Source organism: Lutra lutra, chromosome 4 (assembly GCF_902655055.1).
Source record: "Lutra lutra chromosome 4, mLutLut1.2, whole genome shotgun sequence".
NCBI lineage: Eukaryota > Metazoa > Chordata > Mammalia > Carnivora > Mustelidae > Lutra > Lutra lutra.
This window is the reverse complement of record NC_062281.1, coordinates 182,131,711-182,156,283: the sequence shown is the minus strand read 5'-3', so window position 1 is coordinate 182,156,283 and position 24,573 is coordinate 182,131,711. Positions and strand designations below refer to the sequence as shown.

The 24,573-nt window shown below is 56.3% G+C and overlaps 1 protein-coding gene across 1 annotated transcript in view; it reads right to left on the bottom strand.

Moving 5' to 3' along the window:
• Window positions 1-23,709, bottom strand: part of RAP1GAP (RAP1 GTPase activating protein) — a 49,448-nt gene extending 25,739 nt beyond the window's left edge. Inside the window, 3 exon segments of the mRNA XM_047727515.1 lie at window positions 2,041-2,134; window positions 21,739-21,774; window positions 23,641-23,709. Coding sequence (XP_047583471.1) covers window positions 2,041-2,134; window positions 21,739-21,774; window positions 23,641-23,684 — 174 coding nt within the window. The 5' untranslated portion in view covers window positions 23,685-23,709.
• Between the last annotated feature and the right edge of the window lie 864 nt (window positions 23,710-24,573).

Sequence of the window (24,573 nt, the reverse complement as noted above, 5' to 3'; positions counted from 1 at the left end):
GTGGGTAGATTGTGATGTACACGTGTGTAGATTCCTGAGTTCCTGAGTGGAGAAATCCCTATTGGAGGGGGGGCAGGGTGGGAGGGCCCTAAAGAGCTCAGTGTCTGTACAAATGTGGTTTTCCCAGTGAGAGGGCAATATCCCTTCTGGGAGTTCCATCCTGCCCTGGTAACGTAACATTGCCGAGCTTCCTGGTTTCTGCTTTCCAAAGTTAGTTCCAAAGTTAGTCCCAGCTGGAAGCTGGCAAGGTGGCTAGAGAAAGAATTATCACTTCTGTCTTACAGAGGAGGAAACTGAGACCCAGAGGGGAGCAGGGACTTGCCCACTGGCACAGGGAGGTGACTTGTCCCTCAGATTGGCTGCATCCACGTGATAAATGTGCCCAGACTTAGGGGTGCTAGAGGAGGGGCATGGAGAACGTGTCATAGACCTGAGTCCCCTCAGCCCCACCATGGGTTTACTGGACATCCAGGGGGATCGCTCAAGTCTCTCTGTACTCTAGTACAGTACTCTAGTCCCAATCAAAGGAGGGTGATTCACAGCCTGGTGCTTGCTTCTGGAGTAGGGGTGGGCTGTCAGGGCAGAGCGGTTTGGAGCCCACCGTCTGAGCAGCGTTGGCACAAACGGAGGCTTCTGTCTGACTGGCCAGAGGCCAGGAAGCCCAAGAGGAGGTGGCTCAGAGTTAATCCGCAAAAGGCAGCCCTAGGCTGTCTGAGCAGGCGGGACTGAGTGATGGGTTTTTCCTACCCTCATTTTCCTGAGAGGAAGACTGAGGCCCAGGGAGGGGAAGCTATGGTCCAAGGGCACCTAGCCCTTGGTGAGAACCAAGACCTTCTCCTGTATGCTTAGGGGAAGAGGGACTGGGGGCTTCATGAACCCAGGTTCCCTCAAGTTGCTCCCTTCCTGCCAAGCCCCAGGATCCACATGGCCCCATCTTGGGCTTTTGCCCAGACACGGGGAGCAGGCGAGGGTCTCAGGAGTCCCTCACACTGCCCTAGGACACCCACTTGGGACCCCATTGGTGGTGGTGGTTCCCCTCCCAAGGATTAAGGTCCTTGGCCATCTGCCTTCCTGGAGCAGGAGAGGTACACTGCCCTTGGCTGGCCCTGTGTCTGCTATTTCCTGGCTGTGTGACCGTGGGAAAACCTCTCTGAGCATCTGGTTCCTCATCTGGAGAATGCCTACCCCAAGGTCTGATGAAATGACCAAGAGGCATGATGTCTGTGGACATGCTTTAGAAACCAAAAAGTACTGCAGAAGTGAGGCTGATGACCTGTACCAGGTCCTCTGGTCACACAGCATGGTATCCTATGATATGGGGTCACACCCCATCATATCCTAAACTGTGTGTCTTTAAGCAGGGAGCTTAACATCTCCGAGCCTTGATCTTCTCATCTGCGAAATGGGACTAATAACAGTAGCTATCGCATAGTACTTAGAGTTGGAGGATGGAATGGAATAGTGCCCGCAAAGCGTTAAGTACCCAGCTGGCACACAGTAAGTCTCAGTAAATTCTAGTGGTTGCTGCCGGTGTTCTGCTAGGTTGTTCAGTTACTCATCTCTCATCGGGACTCTGGCTCCTTGAGGACAGGGTCTGTGTCAGACTGATTTCTGGCCCCACAGCGCCCAGCACAAAATCTGGCATGAATCAAGTGCCGGACAAACGTTTGATTCTGATGATCTCATTTGTAGAGCTCCTGCCCCATGCCGGATATCGTGCATGGACTGTTTCATTGGTGCTCTTTCCTTTAATCCTCACGACAGCTCCATGCGGGGTGCTGTCATCATACCCAGTCTTCGGATGAGGAGGCCGACGGTGATGTTGATAATGAAGGTGGTCAGCTGGTCTATTCCCAGCTGCTCTGCCCGCTCCCCAGCAGAGCCACGCGACCCACCCAGGGGTGAGGACTGGCATCCCCTTGTGGAGCTAACCTTAAGCAGCACCTGCTTGAACATTTTACCCCTGTCCAGTGGTCCTTTTTAATGAGCTCTGGGCCCCAGGGCTCTCCAGAGCAGGGGCAGTGGGGAGGGGACACTCACCTTGGGGTAGGGTGAAGCAGGATTGGGGGGAACCAAGTCCACGCGTGGCAGGTCTAATGCCTGAGGGAAGCGCTGGTTCTGCCCATCACTCCTCCTGGAAGACAGAGTCTGTGGTCAGGGTGAGCCCCAAGCTGGGAGATGGGTGGACTTTGGGAGGAAGAGTTGCTCTCAGAGTTGGGCGACAGATTTCACAAGGAGGGGGGTCCTGGTTTCCCCAGGAAGAGGGAGAGGAGAGGCTTCTGGAGCAGGGTGACCAAACAGGCTCTCCTTCCCCAGAGATCAGGGATGTGGACAGGGTCTCTCCCCATGTTCTATGTTAGCCCCTCCCCCCCACACACATACTCCAGCCAAGAGGACATCCACAGCCCATTCTGAAGATGGGTAGACTGAGGCAGGGGCAGTGAGGGCTGTTGTACAGGGCTGAGTCCTCTGACCTCGATCCTAAGCAGGGTGTTCAACCTTTATAGACCCCTCCCTGGGCCTTCGAGGAGACACAGCCTTAGGATGGAGAGAACATTTGGGCTATTGCTGTTCTCAATGACAATAACAATCGTAGACACCCACTGGGCCTACTGTGTGCCGGGCCCTGTGTCAAGCCCTTCTTTCCAGGCCTAAGGGCACAGACTCCTCACCACACTGGCATTCCCTCTTAATAGATGGGACCCAGAGGCATGCCGAGGTCACACAGCTGGTCAGGGGCAGAGCCAGCAGCTGCGTGAGGCCTGACTCCGAGTTCAGCCTCCTTGCGCACACCCACACCTCTCCCTGAGGAAAGGAAGCAGGTCTGGTGAGGGTGAAGTCAGCTCCCGTCACCCTAGAAAGCCTGCTGGGGAGGCCACCTTGGGGGTCAGGGAGAGGAAGTGCCCAGTGGCTCCTGGGACCCGGGGAGCCCAAGGCAGGGCAAGCAGGCCTGGCTTCCCTGTGCTGCCTGGGGCCACCCTGACGTGGCTGCACCCCCGCCTGGGTCCCATCCAGCGAGGCTGGTCCTGAGAGAGTGAGTCATTCAGGCCGCTGAGGATCGGGGAGCTTGAGTCAGGCAGAATTGGAGCTGCCACACCCTGAAAGGGAGAGGGTCTGCAGGAAGCTGGCTGGGGAAGGAGACCCCAGGACCCTCTGAGCCACCTCCCCCTGCCCCCGCTGACTCCCCTCAGCCCGGCCTCTCCCGTGGGAGAACCGGTCCGGAGGAGCCGTCCACAGCCCCGCCGCACACATCAGATGCCTCTCGGCCTCTCTGGCTGCTGGCTTCTTTAAAGAAGGGCCCACACTAAGCAGTGCTTGATCCAGAAAACCAGAGATGGTGGCAGTGGCATTGAAAGCTGTGGCATCAGTGTGAGGAAGGTGTTCCCAGGCACTTACCTGTTGTGTGACCTGGAGTCAGTGACACACCCCTCCCAGCCTCTGCTTCCAAAAAATCTCATAGAGCCTGGGCAGCTAGTAAGTCTTTACTCAATGAACTCTTCGGTATTCATTCATTCATGGTAAGCTCTGGGTCCCCGACTTAGGGTCTCATTCAGTATTGGTCGAGCAGATAAATAATTGAATGAATCCTTGAATGGATGGAGGTTGGCAGCAGGGAAGCACTGGGGGTTTGTGGAGCAAGCAAATAGCCTGAACTTCGGTCCCTGTAGGTTGCAAGGCGTGCTGACCCGGGGAGAGACGGGACCCAGAGGAGTAGGGGGAGGCCCACAGAAATGGCCCAGGCAAATTCCACGGAATACTCTTAGTCGAGCCCTGGGTCATGGGCCTGGAGCCAGGTCAAGCATTTTTACACCCTCCCCACGGTGCTGCGACACTGGCGTTATTTATCCCTGTTTTTAGAGATGGAGACCCTGGAGCTCAGAGAGATGAAGCCACTTCCCCTAGCAGGTGGGAGACAGAACCCGAGTGTAAAGCCCACGCCCTTAACTGAGAAAGGTCAGTGCCAGGGGCATGGAGAACAGAGGCTGCCCAGGGTCCAGGAAGTGCTGGGGCTGCAGCCCCCGGGGAAGCTGGGTCCCCATAGTGTTGGGGACATGGAGACAGTGGTCTTGGTGTGGCCCTGGCTGCCCAGTGGAGGTTGTTGCCCACCATTGAGCTATTCGGGTGGTGTTCTTCTGTCTGCCCCTCCCAGGCCCCCAGGCTCAGATGGTGTCCCGCTGCAGGTCAGTCCCGCAATAGCTCCCTAACATCCTGCCCTTTCAGAACCCTCTGTCTGAGCTTCCCCATGTCCAGGTACCCATCCCACGCCAGACTGCTCATGCTGGGGAGGTGTCTCAAGACAAAGGTGGGGGGAATCTGACTTCCACGGGGGACCCTGCCCCAAGGCCCTCAACTCTCTAGTTCCTGGCTAGCTAGAGTGGGCCCCTCCCAGTCAGTACCCAGCTCCCTCCCCCTTCCAGGCAACTAACTCCTCCACCTACAAGGTCATTGCTGAGGTCCTAAAGGGCAAGGAGACCGGAGGGGCTCCACCACGGGAACAGAGCAGGAGGCTCTGGACCCTTCCTGCCCCCAATCCGTCCCAGCCCTGAGGGAGCAGAAGGACAGTAATCACGAAAGCCACAGCCCACCTGTGCCTTGTAGGATTCCACTCAATTAACACAGCAACCCAGGGAGGCAGGTGCTGGAAAGCTGCCTGCTTCACACACGGGGATGCTGATGTGCAGCAAGGTGTGTTAACCTGCCCAGGGTCACACAGTGAAGGAGGGAGAGCAGGTGTTGGGATCCAGGTGTGTCCCTCCAGAGCCCAAGATCTGAGCTTCACAGCCTGGGCGGACCCAGCCGCTCGCATCAGGGAGGCAGTGTTAACAGTAACAGCAAGGACAGCTAAGGCTGATACTGGGCACAGGTGCCCCGGGCAGGCTCTGCTCTAACTGCTTTGCTTGGACTCACTCTTTCAAAGGAGGGCATTAAGACACAGACTGGTTAAGTAACTTGTCCAAAATCACACCGACAGTAAGTGAAACGCAGAGGATCTGAGTCTAGGTGCCCCAATGCTACACTCTACTGACTCTGAGTAGACACTAGTTCCTCAATAAATAATTTGGCAAGGATGAATAAACTCAGCCTGCCTCTTCCCCACCCACTCCCATGCCATGTCCCCTTGCTTTCCCTCCCCTGTCAGCCTCCCTCTCACCTCATACCCATCTCACCCCGATCTTCCATTTCCTTTCTACCTCTTGCCTCTACAGACCTCCCCCAACTTGGCCATTTCCCTCCCTCTTCTGAACTTGAACTTCTCCATCCCTCCCCCATCTCTAGCCTACCCTTGTCTCCTCCTGGTCTTCACCATTCCATTCACATGAAGTCTGACCCTCAGCACCTCTCTGCACATCTCCCTGACCCTCTGGCCTAGCTCAGCTTCAAATGCTTTGCATTCTCCCTATGTGTAGCAGTTGGGAGGTGCCTGGAGTGTGCTGGGACATGGGGAGCTCTCCCCTGTTTTCCCCTCCCCATGCCACGACCAAAGTCATATCTGCACAGCACTCTATAGTCTATCATCTCATCTGAGCACCATGGCAACTTGGTGAGATGGGATATTATCCACCTTTTCTCCAGATAAGAAAACCAAGCCTCGGGGCGCCTGGGTGGCTCAGTGGGTTAAGCCGCTGCCTTCAGCTCAGGTCATGATCCCAGGTCCTGGGTTCGAGCCCCACATCGGGCTTTCTGCTCAGCAGGGAGCCTGCTTCCTCCTCTCTCTCTGCCTGCCTCTCTGCCTGCTTGTGATTTCTGTCAAATAAATAAATAAAATCTTAAAAAAAAAAAAAAAAAAGAAAACCAAGCCTCAGAGAGGTTAAGTGACAAGTCCATGGTCACACCAGGGAAAGGGCAGAACAGAGGTTTTACTCCAGCCCAAGGTTCTTCCACTACACACATCATAGCTGCTCTCAGCCCAGGACCTCAGTCCAGTCACCCAGCCTTGGCTCCCAATGACTTCCCAGCCCTCCCTGGGCCTGGCAGCCACCACCAAGCATCTTTCTTAGGCCTAGATCCAGTCCTGCCCTGTTTGGCCTGGATACCTGCTTCCAGGTACAGGACACCTGGACACAGGAAAAGTGGGCAGCCAGAGAGGAGGTGACTTGCCCAAGGTCACACAGAAAGCCTGAGCCAAGCTGGCGTCTGGACCAGGCACATTCCAGGGTCACCTTCAGGGCCTAGAGGTATGTGGCCGCCAGCCAGCTGGCCCCAGCTCCCCACTGTGTTGGAGCACCCATCTCTCCCAGAGAAAGGGCACAGCGGCGGGGTGGGGGACGGAATGGAGGGTGGAGGAGGGGCCCCGTGGCCCAGCTCCTGAGTGGGATGGGCCCGGCCGGAAGCCGCTGCTGACAGCTCCCGGGTTTCTTGGCAACCGTCACGGCTCCTCCTCCCATCCCTTATCTCCACATCGAGGTAACAATAATAATCTCACTGTCGTGAGTACAGCTCTTTGTACTTTTCAAAAGTGCTCTTTATCTGCTCCCTCCTGGGAGTCTCACCGGAACTAGAGTGGGAGATAAGGCAGTCGCTAGGATCCCCAATTCCCAGAAGGATAAACCAAGGCTCGGAGAGCCTAAACCACCACCTCAAGGTCATCCAGCAAAGCAGAAGCAGATTGGGGGCCAGAACCCAGGCCTTCCATCAGTCCAGGGCTCCAGATGCCACACTGGGGTAGTGGGGGGGGCATCTCAGGGTGGGTCTGTCCACGGCCAAAGGGCAGGTCAGATTGAGGCACAGTGGAGGGAGCTAGGTAAGGCTGAGGAAAGCTGCCAGATGCCTTCCTGGGTTGCTTCCCCCACAGCTGGAGAGTTGGTAGGAGAGTCCCGTCTTTTTCCTCCTCTGCAAAATGAGAGATAACATCCCTCCTTATAAGGCTGCTGTGAGCCACAGAGTAGAGGAAGCACTAGAGAAGCATTTGCTATTATTATTATTACTATTATTATTATTATTAGCCATATTAGCCATTCTCCTGGAGAACTCCATCCTTCCAGGGCACTAGCTCAGTGGCTGGGCTGTCCTCTGGGTATGACTCGGCCCTGTGGCCTCCCAAAGAGACCTGCTGGATGGAGGTCCCCGGGTGGGAGTGGCCCCTGCTGACTGTCCCAGCCTCATCTCCACACACACCCCCTTCCTGTCCTGCCCCAGTGGCCTTGGCCTAGCCTGGCCCAGCTGCAGGTGGTTTTTCAAACAAGACGCAGTGTTTCACTGCTGAGTCTCTGCACACCGTCCCTCTGCTGGGGGCTCCCTTTACCTGCTTTGGGGGCTGGTGAACTATTCGTGCTTTAAAGTTCCTCTTAAAGGGGTGAGGCTCTGGTGGCCCTAGCAGGTGACATATGACCATCAAGGCCGGAAACCTACAACTGGAAGCAGGGCAGCCAGGCAGGTGCTGGACAGTACACACACAAGCTGGGAAACCAGCCAGCAGAGCGGGTACTCAGCTGGCCAGCGAACACAGGGCCGAGAGGGACTTGGGGTGGGGAGGGGGCTAGCCCAGCACAGCGCCTGAGTGGTCCAGCCCAGCCCGGCGCTGGCCACCGGAGGCCGGGGTCCCTTGAGTCTCCCTGGGCTCCATGAAACCAAATGGTTTCCCAAGCTGGTAGTTGACGTGGGGGAATGCAGAGGGCACAGAGGAAAAGCAGGTGTGTGGGGCTACTCCTGTGGGTCCTCACGCCCCTGAGGGAGGCCCTCTGGATGGAGTGTGGGGGCTTCCCTTGTCTCCCAGCCATGGTATCAGGTCTGAAGGGACTCTAATCTCCTGAAACCGGAGACTAGAAACTCCCTGACACTGTCCCCTCCCCTGTGGGCCACAGAGGCCCATTGTCTCCAGTGTTCAACCACCCGGCATGGCCCACCCCCACTCTGCTTGCCCTTGGCCTTGCCAAGATGCCAGGGAAGGTGGCGCCAGGGGCAGCCCAGCGAGCAAGTTTCTGAGGCCAGGCCCAGGGAGGGGAGGGACACAGACATGGCCACTCCTGGCCCTCCTTTCCCCAGGCACCTTTGCCCTCTACCAGGACACAAGAGGGAATGTGGGGGTGGGGATGCCAAGCGCTGTGATGTCATGTAGTCCTTATAGTGACAACCCTAATGGAGGGACTGTCACAGCCTTTCAGAATAAGGAAGCCGAGGCTCGGAGAGGTTGCTAGATGGGCCAGGGTCCCACAACCACCAAGAGGTAGTATTGGTGGGGCCCCCTTGGGAGTGGAAGGAGCAGGCTTCAGTCTCCAGGCTGGGCAGAGGGGGTAAGCAGGAAGGCGGCACATGGGGCCCCCACCCTCACTCCGTGCTGGCTGAGCGCCAAGACACCCGGATGCCGGAGCCAGGCCAGGAGGTGGCCTCCTGAGCAAACAACAGGTTGGCAGCCCCAAGAGGAGGTCATGGGACCGGCCCCCACCCGGGGGCACAGCACCTAGAGCCTGGGCCTCCCATCCACCTGCTGCCTGCCAGCGCCTCCCTTGCCCAGGTGTCCAGAGCTCCGCTGTGGCCTAGGCGTGACCCTGCCCCCCCGCCCTGCACCTCCCTGGGATGAACTCCTCCCTGCAGTGGGGAGGAGTGACACCGAGATGACCTAGGCACGGGGCCTCTTCCTGCTGGGGTAACGACAACAGCTGCTGACCCAGCCTGGTACTTTACAGTGGACAAACTGCCTTCTTCGCGCTAGACCTTGCCAACAGCCTCACAAAGCACCTAAGGCAGATAACGTTATCTCCTCCGGTCCATGTGGAAGAAACTAGCCAGGATGGCGGGTGGCCGCTTGCCCAAGGTGCTGCTCCAACCCGCTGCTCCACCCTCAGCCAGTAGGCACCGGACGGGCCTCCCTGATGGGCCTGCCACAGGCTGCCACCCCCAGTGCCCAGGGAGGCTGTGAGCTGGGCCCTTCCCAGCACCTGTGGGCTGGGGCCCCATGCCACCTACACTCCCCCTTCCTCGTTGACCTCATTGTCCTTCCCCGCCTCTGCTGCCCAGGGGGTTGGTCTCCCTTTTCTGCACCCCACGCATTCCTTCACTCACACGGATCTGCCCCCTCCCCCACTTGACCTTCACCCCTATGCTCAGTCACTTGTTCAGGATTCGTGTCCTGCCCCCTGCTCTGGGGTGTTGGCATCTGAGCGGGGTGAGCCTAGCCTCCCCCACCTCCAAGCAAAGCCCCAGGGACACCCGGCCCACTGTTCTCTAGATGTTCTCGGCACTCTTTGGGTCCCAACACCCTGACACGGAGCCTTAGAGTGCTGCGGCCTTGTTTAGTCCAACCCTCTCCCTTCCTAGCTGGTGGGCTTGCGCCCTCGTGGGCCCCAGGCGAGGCCGGTGAGCAGAAGTCCCTGCCAGGCCAAGGCAAAACCCCCTCAGGGAGGGAGAGGGTCGCCATGTCCTAAGCACAGGTGACAAGGAGGAGCCCTGGCTTTGCCTATAAATCAGCACATGGATGGTATTAAGTGATCACGATCTCTTCAGGCCGATTCCCCGGGGAACTGGGATTCTGATTAGACAGTGCTAAGGCCCAGGTCTGACATCCTCCAGCAGGATGGATAGGAGGATGAGACAAATAGAGGCACCAGAACCCTGGTGGGCTTACTCTGCCCGGCGGGGGTTGGGGAGGGGGCCGACTCCTCCAAGCTGCTTCTCTTCTCTGAGCCTGCTTCCTCATCTGCAACAGGAAATAGTAAGACCTACTTTGCCAGGTGCTTGTATAGAATAAATCAGAGGTTACATGCATAGTCTGACTAGCCTAGAGCTGAGTATACAGTAAGCGCTCAATAAGTCACAGGCTCCCACCGGAAGAAGCAGTGTAGCATCACAGGTGTGGGCTCTGGAGCCAGACGGCCTAAGTTTGTACCCTAGCTCTGCCACTTAATGTCTGTGTGACCTTGGGTAAGTTACTTAACATCTCAGCCTCAATTTCCTCATCTATGCCGTGGGAATAACGACAGTGTCTGCCTCCAAAGGGTTCAGGAGGATTGAATAAGTTCTTCGTCCATGCGAAGACTATCAGCATGAACCCTGAATATTTCCTGGCCTTTCCTTCTCTCCTCCTTTCTTCCTTCTTCCCTTTCTATGTGGGTTGCTGAGGACCAAGGCAGGAGTCCTGGGTGGAAGCTGGGAGAAGGCCGACTAGAGCTGCCCAAGAGTGAAACCACCAACATGTGAGGCCCTGAGCAAAGCCAGACAAAGCCGCACAGGGGTGCAGTGCGGAGATTTCCTAAGGTGCGGGGACAGGAGGTGTAGGGGGAACGTGCAGCTGGATGAGATGACCTCCCAGGCGCCTTCCGCGTTTGGAATCTACGCCTCTTGATGGCTCCAGAGTCCCTGTGGGGGGTGGTGGAGGCGGTGGGTAAATTCGCCTGATTTTGAGACGCGGACTTTTCCAGATCTGTGGGGGCCCGTTGCTTGCTACCACTTCTCTGCAGGGGTTTGGGCCGCTCCTGTTACAGACGAAAATGTGTATACTCTTCGGCCCGGCCCCTCCATTTCCAGACATTTATACCCACATGCATAAAAACATATGAACAGATGACATCCCAGCGGCGGCGTCTGCAGGGGCCAACATCTGAACGCCACCTCCAACGTCCATTCAAAGGAGTCTGGATAAAAGCCTTAAGGCCTACGCAAAGCGTGGACGGCCACGCACTGATCACAAAGGAGGCCTCTTGTCCAGATGGGAAAAGGGGTTTGAGGCATATTGTTAAGTTAAAAAAAAAAAAAAAAAAGCAAGTTGCCCAACAAAAACCTCACTTGTAAAAACTAAAGATGAAATGTAGACGTTCACGTGGGTTATCTATGGGAAGCAGGACCACTAGGCACGCCTGCCTTCTACAGGATATATTTTTCTGCATTTTTTGGATCTTTATGATGAACACTTATTTTTGTAATTGGGGGAGAAAAGATCTCTTTAAGAAAATCTGAACACTTGGGGCGCCTGGGTGGCTCAGTGGGTTAAAGCCTCTGCCTTCGGCTCAGGTCATGATCCCAGCATCCCCGGGATTGAGCCCCGCATCAGCTCTCTGCTCAGCGGGGAGCCTGCTTCTCCCTCTCCTACTCCCCCTGTTTGTGTTCCTTCTCTCTCTGTCTCTCTCTCTCTGTGTCAAATAAATAAATAAATCTTTAAAAAAAAAAAAAGAAAAGAAAAGAAAAAAGAAAATCAGCACTATGAGTCAGCTCTGGGAGTAGCCGACTCCTACCTGTCTCAGTCATACTGAAGTAGATACTCTTCACTCCTTATTCTAAGGAGGAGAAGCTGACATAGCAGGAAGGTTAAGGACGATGCCCAAAGTCCCCTGGTCAGGAGTCACAGAGCTGGGCTGTACCCCCAGTTCTGACGGACTCTGAAGCCCATGCTTTTCCCCCTACGTTACACATTAGGCAGCCTTCTCTGTGGTCAGGGAAGGGAGAAGACTGGAGAAAAGCAGCGCAGGCAGCTGGGCACAGGGCCATGCCCCGGGACCTCAGCTGTCATGTCCTGGGAGCTAGGCCAGCTGGGGTTAGCCTACTGGGGTTTGGGGGGGACAGGGCTGTCTGCCTTATTTGCAAATGCAAATGCAGAGTCCGAGCTCCGGGCTTCAGCTCTGTGCCCTGAACTGCCCCGGGCTGGCGGGCTGGCAGGTGGTCAGTCCCACCACCGACCTTACCCGACAGAGGCTGCAGGGTCCCTGGGCAGGTGGGCACGCACTGGGGCCCTAAGTAGCTTTCCATGTTGATCGACCTGTTTCTGGAAGAATTTGTCATTGAAGGTTGCCTGCCACATTTTCCACAAGAGCCTGGAAAGGCGACATGCACATCCACATGTGCCTGAGTCTGGACGGGCCACTGGACACATCTAGAGGTTAGGTGGACCTGTGTTCAGATTCCGACGATGTCAAACTCTAGCTGTGTGGCCTGGGGCCTGTCACTTGACCTCTCTGGAGCTTGTCTCCCCAGCTGCAAAACGGTGTTGATGATTGTTCCCTGCAGGGTTGCTGGGAGCATTCAGTGAGAGGATGCCAGCCGCCGTGCTCCCCAAGCTGGAAGCCACCTGCCACAGGCAGGGACAGTGATGCTCCTGCCCAGCGTGCAGGGACAAAGGTAGGTCCCGGCCGAGGCAGAGCGCCCTGCGGCTCTCCCTTGGCGAGCTGGCAGGGCAAACGTCTGACGCTTTTGCTAGAAGCCAGCTCAGAGTTTTCTGCAGCTCTGCCTGGTGGTGCGACAGGGTGTGTGTCTCCGTGGGGGAGGATGTCGAGGCAGGCCTGGCAGGAACGTGAAATGTGGGTGGGAGAGAAAGCGTTCGTGTCTGGGCCGTGTGGGGGTTTGCATCTCTTGCGTCATCCGCCTGCCTCAAAGCCCCCCCATGGCTCCTCACGGCCCGCAGGCCTCACGCCGCCCACGAGGCCTCTGCGCACACACCACAGCCCCTACCTGTTACACACGCCCCGTCTTCCCCCATCTCACCGCAGGTGGTACCCTCTTCTCCAGGCTTTCTGGAACCCCTGCCTCACACTGGCTCAGGCCACCCCTCCCCTGACCCGCTTCTCCAGAACCCTGTCCTGGAGGGTTCTGCAGAAGTGTGCAACCCTCATGGACTGACCAGTTTGCCTTGCATGTGTCCCACTGTGACCTCCCATCACTGCCAATCTCTCCTTCTAGAAACAGAGCTTCCTCAGGTGAGGCCCGGATCTGTTTGGGGGCCTAGCACACAGTCAATGTTCAATGAGGCTCTGTGCCAGGAGGGACCGTGTATGGATATAACTCTATGCTCATGACAAAGCTGTCTGGACAGGAGTCAAGTCCATGAGCATAAGTACGGAAACCGTGTGTGTGTGTGCGTGTGCGTGTGTGCATACGAGGGGGGGTCATCCCAAAGAGCCTCTGGCCCCGTGGGTGGACAGATCTGGCCAAGACACTCGTGGCCAGTACCCAGACTCAGGCTGGCTGGGAGGTAAGCATAAGTTCCCTTGCTCCCCTGCCCCAAACCCCTCCCTGAATTGCCCAGGATCTCTGTGCCAGACCCCAGAATACGTCTTGGCCTGAGGGCAGCGGGCTGGGCCCAGGCCTTCACCCCTGCCAGCTCAGAGGACGTTCTGCTCACTCTGGTCTGGTCTGCCTGCCCACAACGCCCACCCCCTCCCCCTGACCTGCCTCGTGAGCAGCAGTTCTTCATCTGAGAGATGGTAGGCCTCCAACGCCCCTGGCTGCTCAGCTGCCTTCCACCCGCTGCCAGGAGAGGATCTGGAATGTTCCAGATTTGGGGTGGGGCAGGGAATCTTGCTTCTGCCTCAAACCCTTTATACTCACTCACTCTGCCTTCTTTCTGGACTCCCTTTCTCATGGCCAGCTCCTTTGCACTCAGGCCTCCAGAGGCCCTCCCTCATACTGTTAGCTACGGGGGACCCCTTCCCACCCACCCCGTCACTCATTACCCATTACCCATCTGAAATGACCCAGTTTGTCTGGTAGCTCATTTCGCATCTGTCTTCTGCACTGGGAGGTAACCTGCACGAGGCCGGACACCGTGGCCATTGGACTTGCTGCTGTGTCCCCAGTTCTTAGACACTACCCGGCACACAGTAGGGTCTCAGTAAATATTTGTTGAATGAATAAATGGCTAATGGAAGCTACGAAAGAATCCTGTGAGGTGAAGATTGTCCCTATTTATAGATGTGGGAACTGAGGTTCAGAGAGGTTAAGTCTCTAGCCCGAGATCACACAGTGAAACAGACCCAGTCAAGTTTAGCAACTCTCTGACTCTGCTAGAAACCCAGCACATCGGAATGTTTTTGTAGCCAATCTTCCCATCTTATAAGCAGGAAAACAAGCCTCAGAGAGGGAGGGTTATCTTTTCCCAGGTCACCTGGGCCCAGAAGCTGGTGCAGTTTGAAGCAGATGCACCCGCTAGCCCTTCCAAAGTACCTTGTCATTGCTCTCCCGGTCGCTCACATGGGGGCTATGGACACCCCACTGAACAAAGGAAGAAACCACAGATCAGCGAGGGCAGCCACTGCACAAGGCCACCCAGCCGGGACTGTGCAGGCCTGTCTGGCTGCATCAGCCCGCGTTCTTAGGGCCAGTCCAGGTTGGTGCTGATGGCTGGAGAGCGTGCTCGCGTGTACGCAGCTCTCCCCTCCCGGCAGGGGGTGAGCTTCCAGACGCCAGAGTTCACACTGTTTCCTCCCTCTGCAGGGCCCAGCACATAAGGACGACATGGCAATAACCACGATCGCTGCCATCGCTCCGGGCCAGCGGAAGCTTTCCACCTTGGCACACATGATCTCATTTCATCCCCACAATAATCTTCAAAGGAGGTGCTTTTGTTTTCTTCATTTTACAGGTGAAAAAAATGAGCCCCAGAGAAGCAAACTTACACCGCACACAGCACAGCGTAGAGCAGTTCCAGGAGCAGGAAGGAGGGCAGGGGACCCTGGCAGGCCTCTGCCCTGTGGTGGCCTGGGGGTTCAGACCCTCAGGAGCGCCCACAGGAAGTCACAGTGGGGCTTGCAAGGATATGACCTGATGGCTACCCCTCCCACCTTCAGCTGCCAGGTCCAATTCTGTCCTGTGTCCGGCACAGGCCATCACATACTTTTCTCCCTCCACAGTGCTGCTGGGCCACTTCCTCCAGGAAGCCTCTCCTGATTCCTAGGTGTAGGGGAGGAGTCCTTCTCAGACTCCCTGTATCTTCCCAATCGACATTTATCACCCCCAGTAGAACCACCTCCTTCCTCATTTCCTGTTTATCTCATCTCCAATGTCAGTCACATCCCCAGTGTCTGGTTGGCCCTCGGAGGGCATCCGCACGCTAAATATTTGCTGAATTAATTTGCTGAATGAATGAATGAATGTCTTGGGGGAGACCCTGAACTGAGGAAAGTCTTTAGGGGATTTGGGGATATTAGAAAAGTCCCCTTTACAACCACTGCTTCTCAACCAAACCACCTCAATAGTGCCTCAAATTTAGTATTAGAATCTTACTGAGTCTCTCTCTGGTGTAATGAGGCTTTTCTCTTAAAATGCAAACGCTTGGTAAAAGGGAAAACATCCACTGAGGACACACATTGAACTTATTTCATTCTAAGTCTCCCGTGGGGTAAGCAATACAGTTCTCACTGTTATGGACAGTCTGAGATTCAGAGAGGTGGACGGGCATCTGCCAGGTCACACAGCAAGTAAGAAAAACTGAAGTTGGAATCTGAAGTCAGGGCTGCCAAAAAATGGAACCCAAGTTTTCCCATGCACCAACTACACAGGGACCTGAGTCTGAGCATTGCTGGGATGTAGAGGCGAGCAGGGCCCACCAGATGGAGAACCTTAGAGCTGCAAGTGCCCTTATGGTCCTCTTCTGTCTCTTCACTGTGCATAAGGTAGGCAAGGGGAAAGTAGCCAGAGACAGGGACTCACTGCCCAAGATCCCATGGGAAAACAGCGGCAGTCCTTGGACCAAAACCCATCTGGAAGAGGTCTTCTATTGTCTCCTAAGCTGGAGGGGCTCTTCCTTGGAAAGGGGGGGGGGGTCTCTCTGGTCTGGGCTCTCTCCCAGGAGCTCCCCTCCTCCCCAGAAAGAAATGGCCTTCCTTAGAAGGGGCCATCGCCTGGCCCCAGAAGAAGATAAAGGGCTTTAAGGCCTGCAGGAGCTAAGCTGAACAGAGGATGAAAATGAGCATGGACTGGAACAAGTAGCTGTTGAGTCTGGAAACAACAGACTTGGAGAGATAGGATCTCTGTCCTTATCTCATTAAAGGGCCACTGTGGGCGATCGGAGGCCCCCGAGGCTACATCTAGGCTCAGGCAACTGGTTCTAAAGAATTTTTTTTTGGAAGAATTTTTTTTAAAAGATTTTTATTTTTTTAAAGATTTTATTTATTTGTTTGAGAGAGAGAGAGCATGAGAAGGGGGAGGGTCAGAGGGAGAAGCAGACTCCCCGCCAAGTAGGGAGCCCGATGCGGTACTCGATCCCAGGACTCCACAACTTCATCGTGACCTGAGCCGAAGGCAGTCGCTTAACCAACTGAGCCACCCAGGCGCCCCACAGAAGAATTTTTGATATCCAAATATGGAATGGATTACTTCGAGTAGAGTGAGCCTCCTGTCACTAGGAGTGAGCAAGGAAGAGCTAGTCAAGGAGCTGCTTGGAGGTCATGATGGTCTTAAGGAGGGATGGTGGGCTTCAGGAGGTCTTGAAAGTGAAAGTGAATTTTTCTCAGGAGACCCCCAAAGCCTCATTCCGATACTCAAAGGGGTCATGAACCAAATAAAGCAAGGCCTTCTTGCTAGGTGGGAGGTCCTAGGAGGGTATCTCAAAGGTCTCTTTCATTTCCAAAGATTCCAGAAGGCCCAAATTCTCTGATTCTAAGATTTTACAAAGCCAGGAGTCTGAGACTCAATCATTCTGCCTGCCAGTCACTGACATTATACGCAAACTCCCAGCAGGCCCTGCTTGATCTCCCTCCTCCTCGCTCTTCCAACCCACCCCTGACCTCATTTTCCCTCATCCCTCCAGCCATACTGGCTTCCTCCCTGTTTCCAAGACAGCCGAAGCTTGTTCCTGCCTCAGGGCCTTTGTGCCTGCTGTTGCCTCTGTCAAGAATGCCTCCTTCCTCCGGCTAACTCCTCCCACATCCAGCTCCTCTTATTCTTCAGGTTTGGGTTCAAATGCTACCCCCTCAGGAACGCCCTCCACGACTCCCTGGATCATCCTTCAGCCGTACAGCCAAGGGTGATATGCAAACCAGAGCCCGGCTGCTTAGGTGCAAATCTCAGTTTTTGCCAAGAGACCTTCAACACGCTGCTTGACCCCCCCCTGCTGCTTCAGTTTCCTCGGCCCTAAACAGGGGGTAATAACAGTAGCTCCCTCATGGGCCTGTTGTGAAGATGAAATCCATCAATCCATGAAAAGTGTTTTGGAACACAGCCTGGCATGCAGTAAGATTTAGCTAAGGATCAGCTCTTGGTAGCATGAACCCTTGCTTTAAAATTCAGCACAGAGCGCCTGGGTGGCTCAGTGGGTTGGGCCTCTGCCTTCGGCCTAGGTCGTGGTCTCGGGGTCCTGGGATCGAGTCCCACATCGGGCTCTCTGCTCAGCAGGGAACCTGCTTCCCCCTCTTTCTCTCTGCTTGCCTCTCTGCCTACTTGTGATCTCTCTCTGTCAAATAAACAAATAAAATCTTAAAAAATAAAATAAAATAAAATTCAGCACAGCTGGGGACACCTGGCTGGCTCAGTCGGTGGACATGCGACTCTTGATCTCAGGGCTATGGGTTCAAGCCCCATGTTGGCTGTGGAGGTTGCTAAATATAAAATCCTTAGGGGCACTTGGGTGACTCAGTCATCAAGCATCTGTCTTCAGCTCAGGTCATGATCCCAGGGACCTGGGATCCAACCCCACATCAGGCTCCCTGCTCAAACGGAAGCCTGCTTCTCCCTCTCCCTCTGCCTCTGCTTGTGTTCCTTCTCTTGCTATCTCTCTGTCAAATAAATAAAATAAAATCTTTAAATATATATATATACGTATATATATATATGTGTGTGTGTGTGTGTATGTATATGTATATTCCTTAAAATTCAGCACAACCATCATGGTTCATTTCTTACCTATTTATAGACAGTCTCCTCTAGTCCCCGTTTTATGGACAAGGAAATTGAGGCTCCAAGAGGTGACTTTCTGGCCACACCAAGCTCTCTGAAGACCGGGACTGGGCCTGTCTCATTTCCTGCTGTCCCTAGAAATGTGCCTGGCATACAGAAGTCACTTGCTAGTTTTTTTGTGGCTGAATGAATAAATGACCACAACTTCATCGCTCTGAGGTTCTGTGCAGCCAGGAGCCTGGGACCGGAAGACCCTGTTGCAGCCTGCCCCTGCCCACCCTAGCCCCAAGGGACCCCCAGCGCAGTCGAGGTCCCAGCCTCTCTCAGAAGTGGCTGCTGGGCTGGACAGGCTAACAAGAGGGTCATCAGCATCCACGCCTCTGTCCCCAGTGGGACTCCCTTACCCAAGGTGGGCCGGGGGGATGAGGCAGGAGATGTCTTGGCATGCCTTGGGGGAATCCCTGCCCAGAGGTATGGTGGCAGGTGTGGGCTCAGGAAGCAGCTGCTGGCTCCCCGTGTGCTCTGCCAGCTGCCCGCCGGGGGCCTGCCCACCAGATGCATAATAGATGAGGAGGCCCAGCGGGCTGTGCCTGCCTGGCATTTCAGAGCCACTAATGAGGCCGGCCTCATGCTTCCTGCAGCAGCACACAGGCCCCCCAGGCTTCCAGCTCAGTGCTTACAGAGAGGAGCCACCTGAGGACAGGGACCACCCACCCCGACCTCACACTCAGCACATGTAGCATCCAAGAGAGCAAGGGCTGTAGCTACGGGGCCAGGCTGACCGCACTGCCGGTCTGGGTTCATCACTCGCTGTGTACCTGGGCTGGCTCCAGCCCCTCCCTGAGCCTCAGGTTCCTCATCTGTAAAATGGGGAAATGATGGGAATCATCTCTCACAGTCTCTGCTGTGTAAAGCTGGCACAAGGAGGGAATGAGATAATTAAGCTGAAGTGCTTGGCCCAGGGTCCGAGACCCAGGAAAAGCATCATATGTGAGAGCAACCGGTACCATCACTGCCAATGGGAGATATCTGGGCGACCAGATGGCCTTTCCCGGGGGGACACCTGAGGCTGGGCAGTGAACCCTGTTCTGGGGGTGCTCAAGGTCATTGCATTCTCCTCTCCTCCCTCACCTCGTAATCAGAACGTCCCTCATTTCTTTGGCTTCCTCATCTGGCCAAGGCCCCTTCCCGGGCAGGAGAAAAGGCTGGATTCAAACCCAGCCCTTGCCAGTTCTCAGTCTTGGTTTTGGCCTCCAAAATGGGGAAACTAAGGCCAATCTGCAATACTGTCATCACAACCGAGACCACCTGAGACAGTGTCTGACATGTTGTTGGCAGGTAGTTCTTGCTTGGGTCCTGCCTGCCCCCGCCAACTCCTAACCTTAAGGTCCTCTTCCAGAACCCCTCCCTTGCACAACTCTGCTTAGCCATCTCCCAACCCTGACACCTCTCCGCTTCCTTCCTCGCCCCACCATCTGAATCCACCTTCAATGTCCAATCCCCGTTAGGTCACAGAACCACAGTTACCCCCTATCCCACTGGCTCCTAATCTTCACGCTGGGCCTCATCCTTTCTTCACACTTGTTCCGAGCTTCTCCACTGCAGATAACCTGCTGGTGAGGGGCAGGGGGTAGGGGAATCCAGCCATGATCACATCTGGCCTATATCAGTGACTAGCTAAGCCCCAACTTCTTCATCCTTTTTTTAAAGGGGGTGGAGGAAGCCACATCTCTTCCAGGAAGCTCTCCCAGCCTACTTGACAAAGTTCCAAGTGTTCCGCTCTGGACACATTTAATTCAACTCCACTGATATCTATTAAGCATTTCCTGGGTTTGGGCAGCTGTGTAAGACTGTGTGGAGGACAGAGACATGAGAAGAAGAGAGCCCAGCTTTTTGGTGACTCATGCTAGAAAATGGGCCTAAGTCAAAAATAACTCAAGGAACCCCTGCTTTCAAGGACCTCAGAGCCTGCCTTGTACCACAGCATTAGACCGACACATTCAACTCACTGAGCGATCCAATTCCACACTTAACTGAGCAGCAAGTGGGGCTCAGAGAGGGGAAGTGACCTGCCCAAAGTCACACCATGAACATGCGGCAGAGGCAGATTCCAGTCCACACCTGTCAAGACTCTGAAGGCCACCTCTTTCTGTTACTCCAGAAATGAGCATGCATGTGGGCTCTACAGGCATGATAAGCAGAGGGAGGTACTCTAAGGAGAGAAAAAACGTGGGGATCTGGAAAGAAAACACTCAACGCACAGTGATAAAGGTGGGCTGGAGGGCTGGAGGTGTGGTGAGGGCTTGTGGGAATGGGAGGAGAGGACATGTCAAGGGGATGGGAAAATGTGAGCAAAGGTACGGAGATGGTGCTCTCAGGGGCTATGTTCCCACTGATCAGAAATGCAGGTCACAAGAGAAGTGAGTCCCAGACTAGCCAGAAAGTCATAATTCATCATCAAAATGACCCCTATTTACAGAGCAGTAACTATATCCCAGGCACAGGCTGGAAGCTAAGCAATCCGCTTAGAAGGGAGAGCCTTAGAGGTTAGCACCTTGGACAGCATCTCCAGGGAGGAGGGTGTGGGGCAAGGCACTTCCCGGACTGCCCAAATCCTCGTGATTCCAAAATCCTATTTCAGAAATTTGTCAACTGTGGCCCAGAGAGGGGAAGAGGTTTGCCCAAAGTCACACAGCTAGTCACTTACCATCAGTCCTGGACCCTCATCTCTGATGCTTTGTTCAGGGCTCCCTAGAGGAGTTCTGAGTCTCCTCTCCATCTTCAAGACCTCTCTCAAGGGCTTAGACCCACCATGTGGTCTGGAGGCCCTGGGACAGAATGCATGAGACTCTGGGCTCTGCAGGGTCTGGAAGATTAAGATTCAAATCCCAGCTCCACCCCCGAATAGCTGTGTGACCTTGGACAAGTCACTTCCTCCACTCTGTGCATTACTGTTCTCATCTATAATTAGAGATAACAGTTCCTAACTCAGGGATGTGGTAAAGACTATGTGAGATGATACAGTTCACGCACCTAACAGTACCCGGGTACACAGCAGGTCCTTGACAAGTGGCTGTCGCTAAAACACTATTAATGAAGTCCTTGAAGAAAAGGATGGCGTCTTCCTCATTTCATCTCTATCTCCCCTCACCCTGTCCCTGCCCTGGGCTTAGCATATGATCCTGCACTACTGGAGGCTAAAATCAGCTGGGCCCAGCAGTGGGAGATAAAGCCCAGAGAGGGGGAGTGACTGGTCCTAGGCTGCACAGAGAGCATCAAAGGAAGATAAAAGGGCAGGTCCTGGACCTCAGCCTGGGCACCTGGGTGCCTCCCACCCCAGTGTGGCTTCCTGGGGGGACTCAGCAGCAGGTGGGGCAATGGTGCCAGACAGGAGTGGTCTAGTAGCTGTGGGTGGGGGGCACACTGCAGGGCCTGGGGACCCTGGGAAGGCCCCAGCATGAGCAGGAAGCGCAATCTCTCCCGCTGGAGTTGAAGTGGTAACAGGAGCAGCCAGCTGGGCCCATGTGCTGTTGGGGCTGGGGAAGCTGGGAGGCACCCGCCTGCTGGGCTTCGGGGGTGCTGTGGATCCCGAGGCGAGGCCGCACCTCCACCCACTGCTCTTGTTGTTGGGGAAGCTGCAGACACAGCTGCCCCCTCTTCCTTCAAAGAGAGGAAGGGACAACAGGCTGCAGGAGGGGGTTGTGAAGGCTACGTATGGGACGGAACTGGAGGATCTGGGGTCAAGGGCACTCTCAGCCCCCCAGGAGCCATGAGGTAGGAAGAGAGGGAAGAAAGTAGTTTCAGTGAGGGCCTACGGTATGTCAGGCCTTATTTTTGTTTTTTAGGTGTTTTGTTTGTTTGTTTTACAATTTTACACTCTGTTAAATGGCCATTTTAATCCCCATTTCACAGATGAGAACATGGAAGATCAGAGAAGTTAGTGAATCACTAAGGTCACACAGGTGCTAGGCAGAACTAAGATTTAACCTGATTTTCATGACTCCGAGTTGGAGATCAAGAGAGAACTGTAGGCCAAAACAGCTGGGGGAAGAACTGGTAAGGTCTGCCCCCTGCATCACCTGGAGAGGGTGGCCGTAGGGTTGGTGGGGTCTGGTCTGTCATTGTAGGGTGGGGGACTGGTTTCGGAGTGTTCCCAAGGTTCAGCCAAGAGCCCAGCCCCTCCTGAGAGCTCCCAGTACTCACCACACACTTCGGCGAGGGGTGAAGGATTTGTCCACTCTGAAACACAGCAAGAGGGGCAGCAAATGAGGGGGCAGCCCCTTCTCACCCAGCCCCGCCTAGCACATCAGGCCAACCCCACCTCACCCAGCACCCTGCCTGCGGGGCCTGGAGGAGATATTGTTTCTTGGGTGCCGATGCACTGTCAAAATCCCCCACAGGCTGCAGAGACCTGGTTAGGTCTCTGCAGTGTCCCGTTAGGGACATGGGAAGGTGTGGGGTGGAAAAGTAAGGGAAAAAGGCGGGATTGGGGGCACAGGGGTAGGGAAGCAGGGGCCCAGGACCAGACTAGGGGCTGGTGGCCGAGATGGGGGGTTTGGGAACAGGTGGAGTGGGACAGGATTGGGATTCCAGGCAGGATTGAAGGATGTGGGTGTTTATGGTTTATGGGGGGGCAGGAAGAACCATCCCCCCACTTTCCTGGCGGCCTGCCTCCATCCCAGAGCTAGAGCTCACTCGTATCTACCCTCCTCTCCCACCTCACCCCCAGCACACACAGACTCCCTACCCGGCCTCATCGCACAGCCAGAGGAAGAACAGGAGCCCCAGTGCCGACTTTGTTTTCCCCAAATCCCTCCAAGTCCGACGTCACAGAGAGGGTGTGGATGTTGCCCTCTGAGGGCACCTTGCGGTTGGGGAGGGCTGGGGTGAGTTCCACCCTCCTGCCCAGCTGGGGGCCAAGAGACTGGGCAGCTGTTGGGACAACAAACAACTCTTGCCTCCTGCCCAGAGGCCAGAGGAGAATGGGGAAGGGGGACCAAACCAGACTCTGCCAGAGAGGGAGGCAGGGCCTTCCTAGGGGTCAGCTCATGTGGACTCTGCAGACAAGGAGAGGGAGGCCTGAGAGGTCAGGGCTTGTCCCAGCTCCCACCACGGACCCCAGCCACACTTCCTGGGCTGCCTCTCCGTGTCAGTGCCCAGGAGTCCTGGGACTTCCCCAGCCTCCTTTCATTGCCTGGAGGCTAGCAGGGCCCCAGAGGAGGAGGGAATCCTGTCTCCCACCACCCCCACAACCCCTCTGCCAGGGTCACTGGTGAGGCTGGGCATTAAGTGAGGGCTGCCACCTCGGACACCACCCCCACAGCTCCCAGAGCACCTGCCCTGCCCCGGCAGCATTACACGTGTGAGCTCCAACCGCTCTGTTCCCCAAGGCGGGTCCTGTGTGTGTCTCCCCGACAAGAAGGCAGGGCCTGGTGGAAGGTCATCCAACTACCTGGCTGGCCAGGGAAGGGGCTCCAGCCCCAGTCTCTGCACCTGGTCTTCCTTCCAATTTACCAAAACTCTGCCTAAGGCAAGGATCTCCCCAGCCCTACTCTGCACTCCTCAGAGGTGGACACTTGGGGTCAGGAGGGACGGTGACCCCAAGACGGACCAGTCACCACTCTGCCTCCAGGGTCCTAGGTCTCCAAGCCCCGGCAGCCAGCAGCCCCGGAAGGAGGAGGTTTCTGAGAGCCAGGTGGCCCCAGAAAGGGGGCAGCTCAGGTGCCGCGGAGTTGGGGGCCGGGCAGGGAAACGTAAGCATGGGCTTGCTGATGGCTTCTAGGCTCTCTCCTTCCAAAGCCTCACTGAAGGGGCCCAGCAACTTCAAAGGCCAAGTACAGGCTCCTTCAGGGCCGCGCCCCGACCCGGGGGCGCGCACCCACCGACTCCGCACCCCAGCCCTGTGCAGAGGCGCTGTCACGCACGGAGCAGCCCATCAAGCCCTCGCAGCCGGCCGGGACCCACAGGCGCGCACACGCGGACTCACCCCCGAAGCGCTCCCCTCACACGCAAACCCAGACTCGCAAGCGCGGCGCCCCCCGCCCCCGGCCCGCCCAGCCCGGGGGCCTCCGCGCGCACACGGGCGCCCCCGCCCGGCGCACCTACCCGCCGTAGGCCCCGAAGGTGAAGCTGCGCTTCCGGCCGCTCATGGTGCCGCCGCCGCCCGGCAGCCCCGCCGCCCGCGCCGCGCCGGGGCAGCCTTCCCCGCGCCCGGGTCACCTTGGCAACTCGGGCCGCCCCGCCCCGGCCACAAGCCCCGGGATTGTCCGCGCCCCCGCGGGCCGCGGGCCAGCTGCCGGGGGCCGCCGCGCGCAGAAAGGGCCGCTTGTTCGCGCCGCCCGCGGGCCGGGGGCGGGGGCTTCGCGGGACTTTCCGAGCGAGGACCTCGGAGAGGGGCAGGGGGGATGCGGGGCACACGGGGTGCTGGCCAACAGCTATCCTCCACCCCCGAGCAGGGGCGCACGGGGCTACAGACCCTCTTCTGCAGACTACACCCTGTGCCACTTCCCCCTCCCCCGAGCCGTTGGGCGGTGCCGGCGGGTCTCCCCCACCCCCAACCCCCTTCCCACTCCCGCCCGGAGCCATGAGGAGGGGGAAACTCGCAGCGGGCGGAGTCAAGAACTTGGAATCCAGGGTCAAATGGTCTGCACTGTGGGCAAGTCCTTGCCCTCCCTGTGCCTCAACATTCTCATCTGCAAAATGGAACTCCGGCCCCCCCCCCCCCGCCAACACACACACACACACACACACACACACACACACGCCCCTGTGGTGCTGGAAGTTGTTCATTCATTCATGCAGAGTGCTCAGCCCAGGCCCGATACACAGTAGGCACTCGATAAATGGCTGCTGCGTGAGGCTCGCGCTGTAAGTCAAAAGCTCTGCTTTTCGGGCAAATGGTGAAGGAAGGGGCACAGTCTCTAGAGTGCCCTTCTGTTGCCCACTCTCATCCCCCTCTCCTAGGTGCCCCCCACTGGCTGGTGAGGAGGAGGAGCAACGGGGATGAAGATGCCCCACTAGGTTCCGGCCCTCCGCAAC